Below are 15,274 nucleotides of genomic sequence, written 5' to 3' on the forward strand. Positions count from 1 at the left end.
GACTAAGGGTCAGAGGGAGAGTCGGAACATGGTTTTCATCCACGCACATTAAACGCAGCTGTAGAGCTTGCGTAGGAGAAGTAACGCACAGTAATTGCTATGTTCTAAGCTTTGAAAGGGCAAAATGTAGCTTTTCCTCTTACGGGGACTGTTGTGGACTACTATCGGAAGAAAGACTGTACAGTGCAGATAAAAAAATGTGTAGGAAAGCAGCAACAACAAAACAGCATTGCGTTTCAACAAATTACAGCTATATATTGAAAATATACATTGGAAAAAAAAGACACAAAAATAGTCAAATGAAAAGCAACAAATTACATGCATCACTTGACCTTGACCTTCATGTTTCCTACCTGTACGGGCATAGCCCACAAGTTTGGACAGAGGAAGAAGAACCACATGAGCTGGTTGGTATCTATGGCAACCAGGTTGCAAATCTGAGCGACAGTTAGCTCGCCCATGGACATGTTGGATGTGCACAAACGCATGATCTTGTTGTAGATTTTGGTCTGAGAAGATAACAGCCACAAGATTGATGGGTCATTTTTGCAAATCACTCAATTTGACGGTGAACTGCAGAGGAAAGTACCTGTATGGCCCCACGTAGCTTGATACCAGTCTCGATAGCCACATAGTAGGACGCCTGGAGGAATGTTCTTTGCAGGAGCAATGCAAAGAAGAGCAAGACGGCCAGCACATATGCATTCTCCAGAAACTCCTTGGAGGAAAGAAAATAAATCCCAAGCAACCTCATCTGGAGGACAGAAAAAAGGAAGGCTATCCTGAACAATTAAGTTTAGAAAACAGAATACATTCACAAAGTTACTCTCCTTTCTTCTCAAATTCTGTTCAGGGGTGATTTGTTGTGTAGCCACACACGGACGGCACTTCCTGGCTAATGACACCTGTCCTGTCTCATTTTGTCCTCTCCCGTCCTATCCTGTTTGTCTCCCACTCCTTTCCCAGTCTACATCATATAGATAAAATCAAACGGCTGGAATTGTTTTCTCGTCATATGCAGCCATTGTGCTATTTTTATATTTGCTCTGTTCTCTCTTTTCTATCAAACTTGTGTTTTTTTTTCAGCTGCATTTCCTATAAATATCCATCTCCAGTCTCCATACAAATAATATTTGGGGTATTTGAAACTCTCCTTTTGCATAGCAAAATTGTGCCGTTATTGAAAAGGTATGCAGATCACCCAAACTATTGTGACTAACAACTACAATTCATCTTAACCATTGCGACAAAATTCTGCCTCAAAAATATGCTCCAATTGGACCTATTACACAAAAGTCTATTTTCTCTCTTCAAAAACGACATCTTCGAATGACAGTTTGTACTATTTTCACTTTGGCATTTGATGTTCCAGCGCAGCAGAGGATGAATTGCTGACTTGATAATTACTGTCGGTGAGATACTCCCAGAGATGGATGCCAGAGAGTCTCTCTGATGTGATGGTCTGCCTTTTGTGAAATCCTTGAAATTGAGACAGGTCCTGGAGCAATACGTGTCATAAATATTTGACAGGCCCTAAATTAGTTCTATGCGCAAACAGGCATGCCAGATGGTGAGAAAGTGCATCTGGAATGATTGAAAGGTTGAATCCGAATGCCACAATGTGCGTCGATGCTTGTGTGGGTTTATTGCTAAAATGTGACAGTTGAACTATTGATTTATAATGTCAAAAGATCAAATCATTTTTACTCATGACAGTCAGCCAGGTACAGACCTCATTAGTGAACAAACACTGGACAGGTAGAAAGCTGCATCATTGCCAGCCCCAAATGTTGGACCCTTACAAAGCCATACAGCATGGCACGGGCACGTGGACTGACATTTTGACAATCACTGAGAGAGATATGAATTTTGTGGTATACTTATTGTCAATTTCTATATTTTCCTAACTCTATATCAATCATACAAATTGTGTGCCACAAAAACGTTACCATCAAGATTATAGGGAACCAACGAAAATGGTTATAATAATATTGTACAATTTGGCTTTAATTTTAAAACACTGTTCAAAACATACAAAGGTAGTTCAATATGTGCTGTACATCAATCTGTTAAACTATCAATTCTCCTATATAAAAGAACGTTTCAAATTAGCCAAAGGTTGACTTCCTTATATCTCACCGGTTGCTGGATGGTTCGGTTGTCCTTGCTGATGTGGTGAACGATGCCAGAGATGCAGAGCGGCCCAGCGAAGCCGAGCACGTCAGCCATGAAGCGGAATGTGATGCTAAGGATGAGAGGTCTGCCGAACGCTTTCCTCAAGGCCTGCCAGATCCATTTGGGTCCCTGCGGCGCCGTACCCTGAGGTCTCTGATGACAATTATGGACAAAAAGATAATCATTAGGGATTGGGGTAATCGTTATTTCTCTGTTGAAAGACATCAATACAGAGAGCAAAAACAAGCTTGCAGCATAAACTGCTGCTACCACAGAAAGATGCGCTTCAACATAGATGCTGAATCATTAGAAAAAACAGTCAGCCAATGGAACAAGGTCATAGTCATCACGCTGCTTCTGCATCATGCGATACACTGATTAATGGTTTACCAGTGAAGCATGGTAGCCTTGGAGGACAAAGCACCCAAGGAGACAAACCTTTACAGCAATGCAGCAGGGAAGAATCGGGAAGGAAGTGAACTCTAGGTCTAAGGATGACATGATTTAGTTAGTTACTGTATTACATCTGGTGGTGGGTTATGTTTCAATCACTGTGTGTTTCTTTGCCAATTAGCAAGAACAGCATAACTGATTTTCACAAAACTAGAGAGAAATTGCGCCAGTGACAGCTCACATCTCGCCCAAAGGCAACTCAACAATGGTGACCTCAAGGACAAGCAAAAAATGGATGCCTTTGCATAGCACATTAGTTTGATTCTGTCTTAGAACTCATTTAAATTGCACTCTTGCTTATCAAATGAGGACGCACATATAGTTCTCCATATATTTGTTTCGATTTTTCTCAGCCTTGGTGTAGGTTCACACTCTACTGTGTGCTATTCTTTGTGAGTTTGTTTATTCTATGAGCACTCCGTGACGTCCAACAACACAAAAGCTTGGCTGAACGAGTCAGTCGGCAATGATCATAGGAAAACATCTGGACTGTCACTGCGAAACTGTTGGCGTAAGCTCCCTCGGGAAATGTTCGACGTACTGCTCATGTGTGGTGTCATGTACGAGAAGCCGCTGTCATCAGCGCTCTGAGAAAAAAAGAGGTCTCTGTCTTTCAGTTTGAGTGCATATTGAAACAGCGATCTGGCTTCCCATTAAGTGCAGCAATGTTGGGCCTGCAGGGGTCACCGTGTCACCTTGTTCACAGTAGAATGGGGATGACCCGGCGCCTTCTCAATAACTAGCATCCAACCCCCCACGAGGATCATTTTATCTCTCTTCTCACGCGGAAGGAAGTGAGATTGCGTTCACACCAGACACACTTTGAGCCATGACGAATGTCTGTGACCTTTCAAACACTGGAAAGTTCTGACCTTGCCGAGGAAGTCCTTCAATTAGCCCTGAGACGTGCTCCTTAAGGCGGACAGGAAGCCGTTTAAAGTTTGAAGCAGTGGGAGAAAAATGAATGCAATATCGCTACACATGATCCAAACCTTCTTTTTATGGATTTCGGACAGATGCACACTAATTTGATACAATATTAGCAGGGAGACTTTATCACAAGTCATCTGGATGTTTTTTTTTTTTTTTATGGATGACAGAACACACTTTCTGGTTAGGGATAGTTGGCAAGGGACAAGTAATAAGAAGAAAGAAAAATAAGTCAAACAGTAACAATGCCAAAACAAAATTTGAACTGCAAACAACTAGGCTTCAATGTATGAATACAACAAAAACAGACAATATAAACAGAGCACAGGACTCGGAATGATCCAGAGTAATGTCCAGTGCTCCACCGACAAGAAAATATTATGGGCTATCTATTGGGTGAGCAGCCAGGGTGCAAGCTCCAAAGGACTCACCAGGGTCCTTCAGGAGGACGCCCACATGAGGCTTGGCAAGGCTGCTCAGGGGGATGCCTGGGATGCCAGACAATTACGGCCAGGGTCTTTCCCAAGCCCATTAAAAACAAACAAGCTTGGCAAAATACTGCACTTGGCTTTTTTTTTGTCATTCCTTCATCATAAGCAATCAAATACTGCATTGTGTGAGTCAGGCTGCACTGTAGCAGCAAAAATACACCGCAGAGAGTGATCAGCACAGAGTAGAAGAACATTGTTTTTCCCCGTCCTTCTCTCGAAAGGATCCCAAACACCACAATCCTCTTATAGCCCTTAAATACCAATTGACAGGATCAATCCCGACTACCACTCAATTGTTTTCCTCCTTTATAGCACGTCTTTTGTAGCATTTATCCAATATTCTTGATTTCCAGTTTAAGGTAGACTAGCAGAATCTTTGTACTCACTATTAGGACAACTTAAGCAAAATAGTATGACAACTGCATGTTACAACTGAGGCAAAACTGAACACTAGTTGAAGAATACGTGCTACTAGTACAACTCGTGACCCAATAAATTTCTACTACCTTGTCAACCTAACTAGTATCCCGCGTTTGTCTTACAGTGAAAACAATGCAGTAGTGGGAAAACCGTATTTCGTAAGAGTTGTTCTGCAAGTGTGACATAGTTTTTCTAATATGTGTTAGATTACTACTAGTGATGATGAATAGTGTACTCATAAATGGACCTTAGAGTGGATATCAAAATATCGAATACATTCTCAAATGGCTTTTCCTTCAGATGTGATTAAAACAGCAATAACAAACTCAGTGACAGCCTCCCTTCCCCCTTAAAGCAATAACTTATTTTAATCAATCACACTAATATTACATTCTGCTGGGTTTATCAGTATTAGAGCCTGAAACCAAAAACCCAAAAGAGCAACCTGGGGATAGCATACACAACCATCAACCAAGATAGACTGATGTTAACAGGAGACGAGAAGGGAAGGAGCTAAGCTAACATAATGAGAAAGTCAGTCATGTTAAAACAGCATGACGCAGTGTAACACAGCAATGACATAACAAAGAAGGATAATCCAGCAAGCACAGACCACCAACATTTTGTGGTCTATTTTATTGTGGCATAGAGTATTATACTGTAGTAGTGTCCTAATTATTTGTTGAGAAGAAGGCTTTCCATTTGTATTGCTGATGGCATTTTAAAATGACAATTGTCTGTCAAAATTCAGCAACCTACAGTGTGTCGATGCGAATACTTTGTTTCTGCCATCCAAAAGATACAATTATTCATTTCGGTTCAATAATACAAGACAGCAATTGCTGCCTCTGATCTATATCGCATCTCTTGTGAATTATAAATCTGAGGGAAGTTCCATGTTATGCTCTTCCTGCAGTTTTCTATTCAATGTGCATTGCGTGAGCAAATAACTACAGCAGCACACTCACCTTCTGATTTTCGAAGGCCTTGCGGAGCCTCATGTAGTTTGTGAGAGCCCTCATTGCGATGGGGAGCTTTCCAATGACTTTGAGGTCAATGGGTCGCCTGTGAGCCGAGGTTATGAAGGTGTTCATCCACCAGTAGGTGGCTTTGGACAGTAGATTGACAAAGGGCTGCAGAAAACGAACACCCAGGTCCTGAAGGTCCTCAGGGGGCTTCACTTCTGTCGGGTCGGCGAAACACATGTAGCGCTGTAAGACAAGGACACAGCCAGTTAGTTTAATCGGTTCTTTGTTAGCCCAGTGTTATGAGACTCAAAAATCTGCTTAAAGATTCAAAGTGCCTGATTAAATTTCCGCTGAACAGCGTCGGTGTGATGGGCCGTGCTTCTGCTTACGATATTGTATAATGGTGGTGTGAACCGTGATTGGCAAGCCTGCCTGAGAGATTATGAAAATATAGCACATACAGCCCACTGCATTTTTTTTTTTACATTTTAAAACTTGGTGGAGGTCTGAACTCTAATGCGCTTTATTCTCTATGAGCCATTTTGGTTCATTACCTGCATAATGTGTCTCTTTTTAAGCCTCACTGTGCTTTGTGGTATTTAGGGCATTATGCGTCATCCTGTGCAAAGCATGATTGGAGCATTTCTGCCTTTCACAGCCGTTTACCCAGAGGAAACGGAATCAGCAGATGAGGTGCACTCAGCTCATAGGTTCACAAAGACAAATATACTTTAAAGTTTCACAAGAAGATAAGGTGAAAAATGAAATTGTTGTTGAACTATTGAATATAAAATATAAAAAAATGTCAGCAAAAAAGACATCATGTCTGTTTGCTCTCTCACTTAGTTAAACATTCAATTCTGTCCGGCACGATGTCACTGGCTAACTGCTCTGCCCATTGGGGGTCTAGACCATAAGTGTCAAACGTAAGGCCCCGGGGCCAGATACGGCCTGCCACACTATTTTATGTGAGGCAAATTGTGCATCGACTTCATGTGTCAAAACAAAAATTGCTAATTGTCTTTACTTTTAAAAAACAGAGATTGCTAGCTTTTTTTAAAATATCTGAACAGTTTTTACTCATCTAGTTATGAACTAGTTATTCATCAGTTTGTTGAGTAGCCTACACTACATATAAGTCGTTGACAATCATAATGCCCCTTCGGAGGAAACTACGACTACGATGCAGCCCGTGACAAAAATGAGTTTGACACCCCTGCTCGAGACTAAAAGCAGATGCGAGTTACTCGCCAGAAAAAAAAAACAGACTGAAATCAATCAGGTACACATATCTGCACACATGCGTTATCACAGGAAGAGGATGCATGCTCACTCTGCCCAGGATCACATTGATCTCCACAGCCAACAGGAGTCCATAGAGCAGCACCAGCAGGCCCGTGATGCAATAGCGTAGCTGCCTGGGGCCGATCCCATGCTCTGTGTATTTGGCAAACTTGATGGTTTTCATGATGAAGGCAAGAACCCAATAGATGAGGAGGGCTGAGGAGATTTAACATGGATAAGAGGTCAGACAAGATGCAAAAGAATGTCTTTGAGAGATCAAGTATTGAAAATTTAACTTTCTATGTTAGCAGTGACTTCAATGGTCAATTTGTCCTTGGGTTTACCAAATTGGATTGAAATACATGTTTAACTTTCTGCGCTATACACATAAACATATAAATAAAGACATACGGCTGGTGTGCAGGTGAGTGAGAATTACAAGGCAACAGTTGTGAAATTACATTTTCCTTCAATGTAAGATGCTCTCAGATTTGTAACCTGTTTGTAACACTAAGAAAATGTTTTTTTTTTTAATTGTTTCCCTTGAATCACCGCTCTGTATTCAATATAACATCATACAGTATTAGAAAGCAAAATAATAGTGGAAGGGCACCGCTTTCCCTTCCATAATGCCAAATCAACACTGGTCTTATTGAAGTCACTCTTCAGGAATTCTGGACATGCTCGAGGTTGACTGGTAATTTAAAATACATACAAACAAATATTCTAGTAGTAATAGTCAATAATACTATACAACATACAAGCAGATAGCATCCCTTGAAAGTGGCCATCCATTGATTAGATGTCATTTGCAACAGTGGTTGAGTGTAGCTAAAGGGATTTTCATCTTATCAGTCATGGGGAATTGCAATGATTAAGTGTGGTTCAGACTCATTATGGGCTTCTTGCTTCATGTTATCTATGCCACAGCACAAGAGGCAGCATGCAACGGTTAGATCTAATTCTGCTGCCCCACTGAAGCGCTACTCTCTTGAGAGAGAGAGAGAGAGAGAGAGAGAGAGAGAGAGAGAGAGAGAGAGAGAGAGAGAGAGAGAGAGAGAGAGAGAGAGAGAGCAACTCCGACATGAAGGCCAACTTGCCCAAAGCAGCTCAACAAGCAGAGCTTAACACCGTTTCGTTAATAATGCACAAGTTGATTTTGTTCTTTATTTTTCTCCCGATAAACGTTATCTCGCATATTTTCTACACGGCTATTAGCAGACTCATACAAATTGATATCTGTGCTGGGAATACAAAAACAATAGAAAACCAACTAATGTTCATTTGCTTAATGAAAGCAAGATAATTCATGTCTGCTTGGAGCACTGTGCACCCGATGATATTACGTATTATCCTGATGCTGTCTCATCTGAGTGCAATGAACCTTTCAGCTGGAAACACATTACTAAATCAGTCACCTCATTTTTATGAAGCACGTACAAGCTTACATAGCTGTTATTGTTCATCTCAATAAAAAGGTCAAAATGGCAACATATGATTTATTTAATCCTGTCTTGCAGGTCAATTGACCAACCAGTCAATCAATCAATCAATCAACCAATCAATCAATCAATCAACATTTATATATAAAGCACTTTCATACAGAATGTGTAACTCAAAGTGCTTTACATCAGTTAAAAATAAACCCCCAGCCCACCCACCCCATCACTGGCTGTAACAAGTCGAACAATAGTGGGAACGTGGAACTACACACCCATACACACACACACACGCACATACACACACGCACACACTCTCTTGATGTCAAGAATACAGTGAAAAAGAGCATTCATTGGACTGGTGTTATCGGTAGACACAGAGTGTGTATCATCAGCAGAGCTGTGAAAACTCACTTTGTGTCTCCTGATGACACTGCCAAGGGGTAGCATATAAATATTAAACAGTACGGGACCTAAAATAGAACCTTGAGGCACAGCACATGTTACCTCACAGACATTCGAGGAGCATGTATCTAAGCTTACAATAAATCTACTATCAGTGAGGTAGGATAAAAACCATTTGTGTACGGCACCAGAGATGCCAACCTGATATTGTAGTTGATTTAAAAGAATGGTATTGTCTACCATTTAGAAAGCAGCAGTACCCGCGTTATTTTGTGTGAATTGAAGTTACACCTTAGATCATTTAAAATCTTGATTCAACTCCAATAGAATGATAGTGTCACAGAGACTGACAAAGCAAGGTTAAAGTGTACTGAAAGTGCATGATGGCTTTACCTAATAGCAGTTTGGGAAAGTTGGAGGTCTCAATGTTATGATAGTAGACAATCGAGGTGATGCCAGCCATAAAGGCAAGACCTGCAGGCATGTACAGGTGAAGATGGAGAGACTGGCTGAACCTGTAAGTGGGGTCAGAGGAAGAAGACAGAATTAAAAACAAGCAAGCAATGAGTGAAGTTTATCTCTTATTTCCATGTCTTCTGACTTGGTTCTAATTAGAAATTGTGCATATGGTCATTCCACACTGCTGGGATGTTGCGGTCCGACTGTTTATACAACAAACTCACTTGTTTACGGCAAAGGCGGTCATGATTGAATATGCTATCTAATGTGTAGAAAATTGTTCACGGTTTGCCAAATTGTTGCTTATTGTGAAGCGAGTTGAATTAAGTTCATTGCCACCATACAGCACATGGTGAAAAAAATCGTCCAGAAGACAGCTGGTATCTTGAAAAAACACTCGTGTATTAACCAACTAGTTCCTCTGTTTACTTCAGTAAAAGAAACCTCCAATCTGTGTGCACTTCACAAAGAATCTTACAAGCCAGCTCCTGTTTGCTTACTGCCCCTAGCATAGAATCTCATCAAACCAAGACACGGCAGAGATAAACCTACCCATCGGAGACAATGCCCTCTGCAATCTCACAGACAAGGATGAAGAGCAGCACAAAGGTGAGCAACCAACGCAGGTTGTGACCTGGGAATTGAAGCCAGATGCTGTGGTGGATGTGGACTTTTGAGCTCTGACTTCCCCAGCCTCAAACAAGAAACAAGACAAGGAATGTTTAGGCACTGTGACTTCAATAACCAGTGGAATAAAAACAGCTTTTGCGCGTACGTATATATTTCTATCACGGCTGCGACTCAAGTGAGGTTAAGGGGTTCAGAAAGGATATCTCAGAGTCTTTCAGCAACTTTGCTTCTAAAAAGAACATTGTGAGTGCTTAAAGGTTTGCCTGTGGCAATTTGCCTTATGATAAATATCCAGGGAACAGCTTTTCTGATCATTACAGTGATCCCAGAAAGGTCACCTTTGACCTTTGCTGACCTTTGAGGCCATTATCCCCCTCTGACATCCATGTCCTACATTACAAGTGAGCTAACGACGCTGCATAACTGTGTATCAAGGTGGTCAGGGTGCAATCAGTTAGAAGCTGCTGACATTAAATATGTCGACATAATTGTTGGAGGAGTAGATGTTGAATATCCATTCGAATCGGCACCTCTGATGGCCTTTTAGTATGTAAATAGCCAGTAATAAACCCACGAGCCAGTTCTTCAGATTTGCACTTGTGCCGCAGGGTGAAATAGAGAGCCGTGTGGCCCGTGTCTAGCGCACAAATAGAACTCTTATTTAAAAGTTTCTTTCGCTCTACTCGAGGTGAACGTGAAAACGTAATGATACCCGAAGTCTGCAAAGGACAATAAAAAAGGATATGAAAAGAAAAGGCAATAAAGTGCAGCTTTCAACTGTACTTTTCCTTTTAACAGCAAATTTACTTCAATTTTGTAGTCAGTGGTTTGCACTTCCTTCAGAGTGCTCATTTGCTTAAATTGGCTCGATGTTTCATGTTAATAGAGAACATGCTGCTGGCTAAATCAAGACTAAGTGCAGGTTGCCCAATTGAATTGAGAATAACTTCTAGCAATAATTGTGTCGTGCGTGTATGTTGTGGTTTTATAGGTGCAGGTGAGTAGATGGAAAATATTGAGCTTCACATCATTGTACAAAATGTGGTGACAGTGGAAGCAATGTTAACAGGCTTTGTCTCAGTGTCACTATGTATTGAATTTTTGGTGCAAACACATTTGTAGCTTGACCTTCAAATCACCGTTAAAGCATCCCTCCATATTGTATTTTTTAATAGTTTGTACATTGATTTTTTTTTCGCTACCTTCCAACTGAAATATTTCCTCAATTTTATGTGAAGCTTCTTTGAGAACCATGAAAAGTCCTTGATAATAAATGCGTACATGAGTATAGTCTATGATTATTAATTGATGTAGACAGTAGCAGTAGCAGTAGTGGCGTGTGATGAATAAGTGTGTTCACAGCAAAACCTCATAAGCTGCAGTTCCATACTGTGATAAAAAGTTTTTACAATTAATAGTAATTATATTTGTAATTCTTGCTTTGCCCTCAAATTCTCAACAGCGTTATTAATCACACAGTAAGGATGCAGCTTGTTTAAAAAATAAACAGCCTGCTCTAAAGAAAACCTTAAACAGCTAATTATGTTTGCAATACTTAACGCCAACGGACCTTAAGACAACTGCGAAGAGGGAGCTTAATGGATTTACTTGGCAGGTGAGTCTCTTTACATTCAGTGATTCCCAAACAGTCGTGGCACATAAAAGTGCCTTGAGAATCATTTGTTGTTCCGTATACATAGAAAATTATCGAACTTCACTTCACTGGCCTGAAAATGATTATTTGCTACGAATAATGTACAGTATATCGGTTCATCAATCAACGGCAGTGACCGAAGCTCACAGGCAGACCAATGAGATCCAGAATGGAAAGTACATCATTGACGTGTGTATGTACTTTTCTGATATTTTGTTTGGTGATGTGAAGTGAGATTTAGCCACACAATACTGTAGAAAGCAAGTTGGACAGAGATGCTTTTCTTTATGTCTCATCAGTAATGACAGTAAATGGTGGACGCTAACAAGCGACCAGGATAAATTAAAGCAAAGTAATCTCATAATTTTACGACATTTATTTAATTAGTATTATTCATTTCTTTATTTCAGTTATTCTAATCCCTCTTAAATAATCATCATAATAATCTAATTATATTCCAATTGTATGATATTAGAAGCACCAACGGTGGCTGTTCCACAGGAATTGCAATTCAGATATATAACAGGAACACGGAGGCACCTATTATGGAGAGTGGCAAATTGTTACTGTTTCATGCCTTCTCAAATGGGCACACACACAGAGAAGCATAAGTGAGGGCAGTTACACACTGAACTTTACACTTCAGGAATTGCCCAGCACAGATTAGGGGAAAAAAAGTAACACCTCTTTAAACCTATATTGAATCGCAAGAAATACTGTCCCAGAAAAAAACATGATCCAGGAATATGCCCAAATATTCAACCTTGTCTAAAGCACTTATTCATTGGATAACAAAAGGTCAAACATGCTCATTTGGGTTGGTCTTGTTTGTTTGTTGGTGCTAAAAGGCAAAACAACCATGGAGTTGAAGAAATTGATACTAGAATTTGTGAATTAATTACATAATAATCATTAAGGAAGATGGTTCTAAAAAGCTATTGAGTGTCTAATTTGAGACCCACTGAGACTTGCTCAGGTTCCCTCATCATGTGAATAGATGTGACTGGCGGAGGTCTGGGGCAAAACTCACCGATGAAGAGGATGGGGAATGTGATGAAGAGGAGGAAGACGTGTGGCACCACGTTGAGTGCGTCCAGGAAACACCCGTTGTTCAGAACACCCCCGTCCACATTGTAGGCCGCCGAGTTATTCTCACTCCCACAGAACGCCAAGGACATGGTGGAACCGGGACTCTGCATGGAGTCAGTGTGAGAAAAAAGAGCAGAAGGAGGAGGGGGAGGAGGAGGCGGACCAGGACAGGGGAGTATCAGAGACAGATGAGAAAGACCCACATATTTTTAACAAAAATGGTGTCATCATAAAGGAAACACTGACAGCCTCTTCAGCAGATCTTCGAAATTTCCAGTGTGGCCACCTTTCGGTTCTCCCTTAAATGCAGCTTGCAGTATTTAGATCCAGTGACAAAGAGGAGAAACAGGGAAGGCGAGGGGTGGGGGGGTCAGAGACAATCCCAGTCCAGTGCAACGGTAGCTCCCTCGCCTCCTCTGCAGTCTAAGCAGCTGTGGGGGTCATGATGGTGACAAACATCTGCATCCTGTCTGCCTGAGACTGCACACATCCTCTAAAAGTGAAGCTTCAATTTTTGCCCAGCTCTGCAGAGCTCCAATGGAATGCGTTCACTCTCTCACATGGCTCTCACACACACTATATGCGCGCACGCAGGGAGAGCGCTGGTAGCTTTCTGCAGTGCACCTGCTGTTCCGGTCTCTTTTCAGACTGGAGCGACCTTGGGAGACGAGAGCAGGAGGGGCTGAATGTGCAGGCGGGCTGGACGGCTTTGCTGGGAAAGAAAGATAGGAGGGTGGAAATGAGAGGGGGAGGGAGAAAACAGAGAGGTGAAGAGAGAGAGGAGGGATGGTGTCTGCCCAATGAGGAGAGCAGACACAAATTTTGTAGGCAGCACGAGCAAGCATGCGATCTAAATGTTGACCCAGTTATGAGTTACGTATCTCTCTTCCTCATCCATTGATTGGACGTAAATCTTACCCCAATTCCTTTCACAAGAAATAACACAACTGTAAATTGGCAGGGTGCACATGTTGGAAAAAGCATAAAATATTAAAGGATGGCTTCATGGGATGGATGTGTTGTGTGGCCAGTCCAATCAGGGGAAGACTGTGCATGCAGCCAATAGCAGAACACTTGTTCAGTGGGATCAGTAAAATTCACATGGGACCAGATTTGAATAATCCACACAGGGACATTCTCGATGCCCCTCCGATTCTGCTCCAAATGGTATTCAGGGAAAAAAAGATAATGAGCAGTTGCCATGAGCTGATAGCTGCTGTTTTATATCACCATGGATACAAGGATGTGATGTAAGCAGTAACACAGATTGTTCACTTGCATGCAGTTGACTGTGTGTTTTAGCGCGGTATTTATTATAGTGCCTTTCTGCCTCAGCTCAAGTTAATCTGTTTTTTGTCGCCACATCTGCGGACAGAATAAACAAGGCCTCACAAGAGAAAGAGAAACTTTGGTGGTGACCTACTATATTCTTAAAAAGCTTCCATCAGAGGATGTGGTGAGTGTGCAGGAAAAAAGAAGCAGGACAAAAATAAAATCCACTCAAATTTAGATAAACATAGTCTGGACAGCACAATCTCGAAAAAAAAATATTTGCAGTCCAATATCAGACAGGAAGAAAAATTGTGAAACACACAACCATCTCAGATAATATAAAGTTGTACTCCAGATTAAGAGGGGAAAGGTGAATGATGATTTTTTTTGGAGCTCATCTCTGCAGAAGAACACTTTGTCACCTCAGAGAAGCAGTGATCCGTTTTTTGGGAGTGAAAAGTAAGTGCAAGCTTTCCAGCCACTGCCTTTAAATCCTGCAGACGTATTTGTGTCATTGCAGCACATAATGACATTTAAGCATGACTAAATCTGCATTCATCTGCATCAAAATCGAGACTGAACTGGCACAACAATGCACAATAATACAACAGGATGAATAACCATGCGAAGAGTGGTGGTAGGAGATCACGGTCTTACCGGTTTGTATCGTGGAATCATTGCTGGCTCTTCAGCATTGCCAAGTTCGTCACTTGAGAAGGAGAAAAGCAGCCAGCAAAGTACTTCCTGTCATGAGCCCGGAAGGCAATCGAACATTCAGACAGGTGGAGGTGAACGTTTTGGAGGCGTGGAACTATTCTCGGTGCTGAAGTCTGGTGAAGCCCAAAGAACTCAAAGAGGAGACAGAATAAGGTTGACCCAGGGCCACCCTTTGCAAAAGCGGGTCGATGCAATTCTGCAAATGGTAGCCGGACTAGAAGTCACGTATGCAATGTGAGTGGAGATGACTGCACAGTGTGATTATATAACTGGGAAAAGGGATGACGCGCGCGCGCGCACACACGCACACACACGGACGGGATATACGGAGCAATGTAACGGGAATTGTTTAACCTACTTTTAAAAAATGGATTAAAAAGTTATTTTTAAACAAATCAAGACAAACGCACTTAATGTCGCAGCAAACCAAATATAATCAAGATGTATGCAAGAAGCAAAGCTAAATGAAACTAGAAATTTAAGCACTATTGCCCCCTGTGGACACCCATTTTACATGACTATAGGATGTATTTTATGTTGCGCCTCATCCTTCGATGGAGTATGTATGAAGTTGATATTTTGTCAAATAAAATGTTCATTCGACCCAAACTAAGCCAAAATCACTAATGAAATAGGCATATGAAGCAAGGCGTTAACAATATGTTGTTAAACAGATTGACGCAATTAGAGATGTCACTATAATGATATGGTGAGTGACTACTGTTAGAAGTTTCAAATGTGTAGAACTGAGCTCATCTGCGCAATTCTGTGCTGACTTTAATATTGTCTGCCATGCATCTAAAAAGAAAATCTAAAAAGATTATGCTAAAATACCCTATATTCAGTACAATACTGATGCAACACGCCTATATGTCATAGAATACAACG

The 15,274-nt window shown here is 41.2% G+C and overlaps 1 protein-coding gene across 6 annotated transcripts in view; it reads right to left on the bottom strand.

The window, feature by feature from the left end:
- The window catches only part of abcc8 (ATP-binding cassette, sub-family C (CFTR/MRP), member 8), a 36,723-nt gene extending 22,167 nt beyond the window's left edge, over window positions 1–14,556 (bottom strand). For 5 of the 6 annotated variants that reach the window (XM_037255332.1, XM_037255329.1, XM_037255330.1 and 2 more), the window contains exons 1-9: window positions 14,327–14,556; window positions 12,339–12,501; window positions 9,577–9,718; window positions 8,959–9,080; window positions 6,771–6,937; window positions 5,438–5,680; window positions 2,140–2,328; window positions 590–754; window positions 354–509 (exon numbers count right to left, since the gene is read on the bottom strand). In XM_037255332.1, the coding sequence (XP_037111227.1) occupies window positions 354–509; window positions 590–754; window positions 2,140–2,328; window positions 5,438–5,680; window positions 6,771–6,937; window positions 8,959–9,080; window positions 9,577–9,718; window positions 12,339–12,501; window positions 14,327–14,347 (1,368 nt within the window). In that variant the 5' untranslated portion in view covers window positions 14,348–14,556. Of the gene's footprint in view, window positions 1–353; window positions 510–589; window positions 755–2,139; window positions 2,329–5,437; window positions 5,681–6,770; window positions 6,938–8,958; window positions 9,081–9,576; window positions 9,719–12,338; window positions 12,502–12,643; window positions 13,110–14,326 lie in introns of all 6 variants that reach the window. The other variant, XM_037255328.1, reaches the window with a different exon arrangement.
- Between the last annotated feature and the right edge of the window lie 718 nt (window positions 14,557–15,274).

This window comes from Syngnathus acus, chromosome 6, assembly GCF_901709675.1.
Source record: "Syngnathus acus chromosome 6, fSynAcu1.2, whole genome shotgun sequence".
In the NCBI taxonomy this organism is placed as follows: Eukaryota; Metazoa; Chordata; class Actinopteri; order Syngnathiformes; family Syngnathidae; genus Syngnathus; species Syngnathus acus.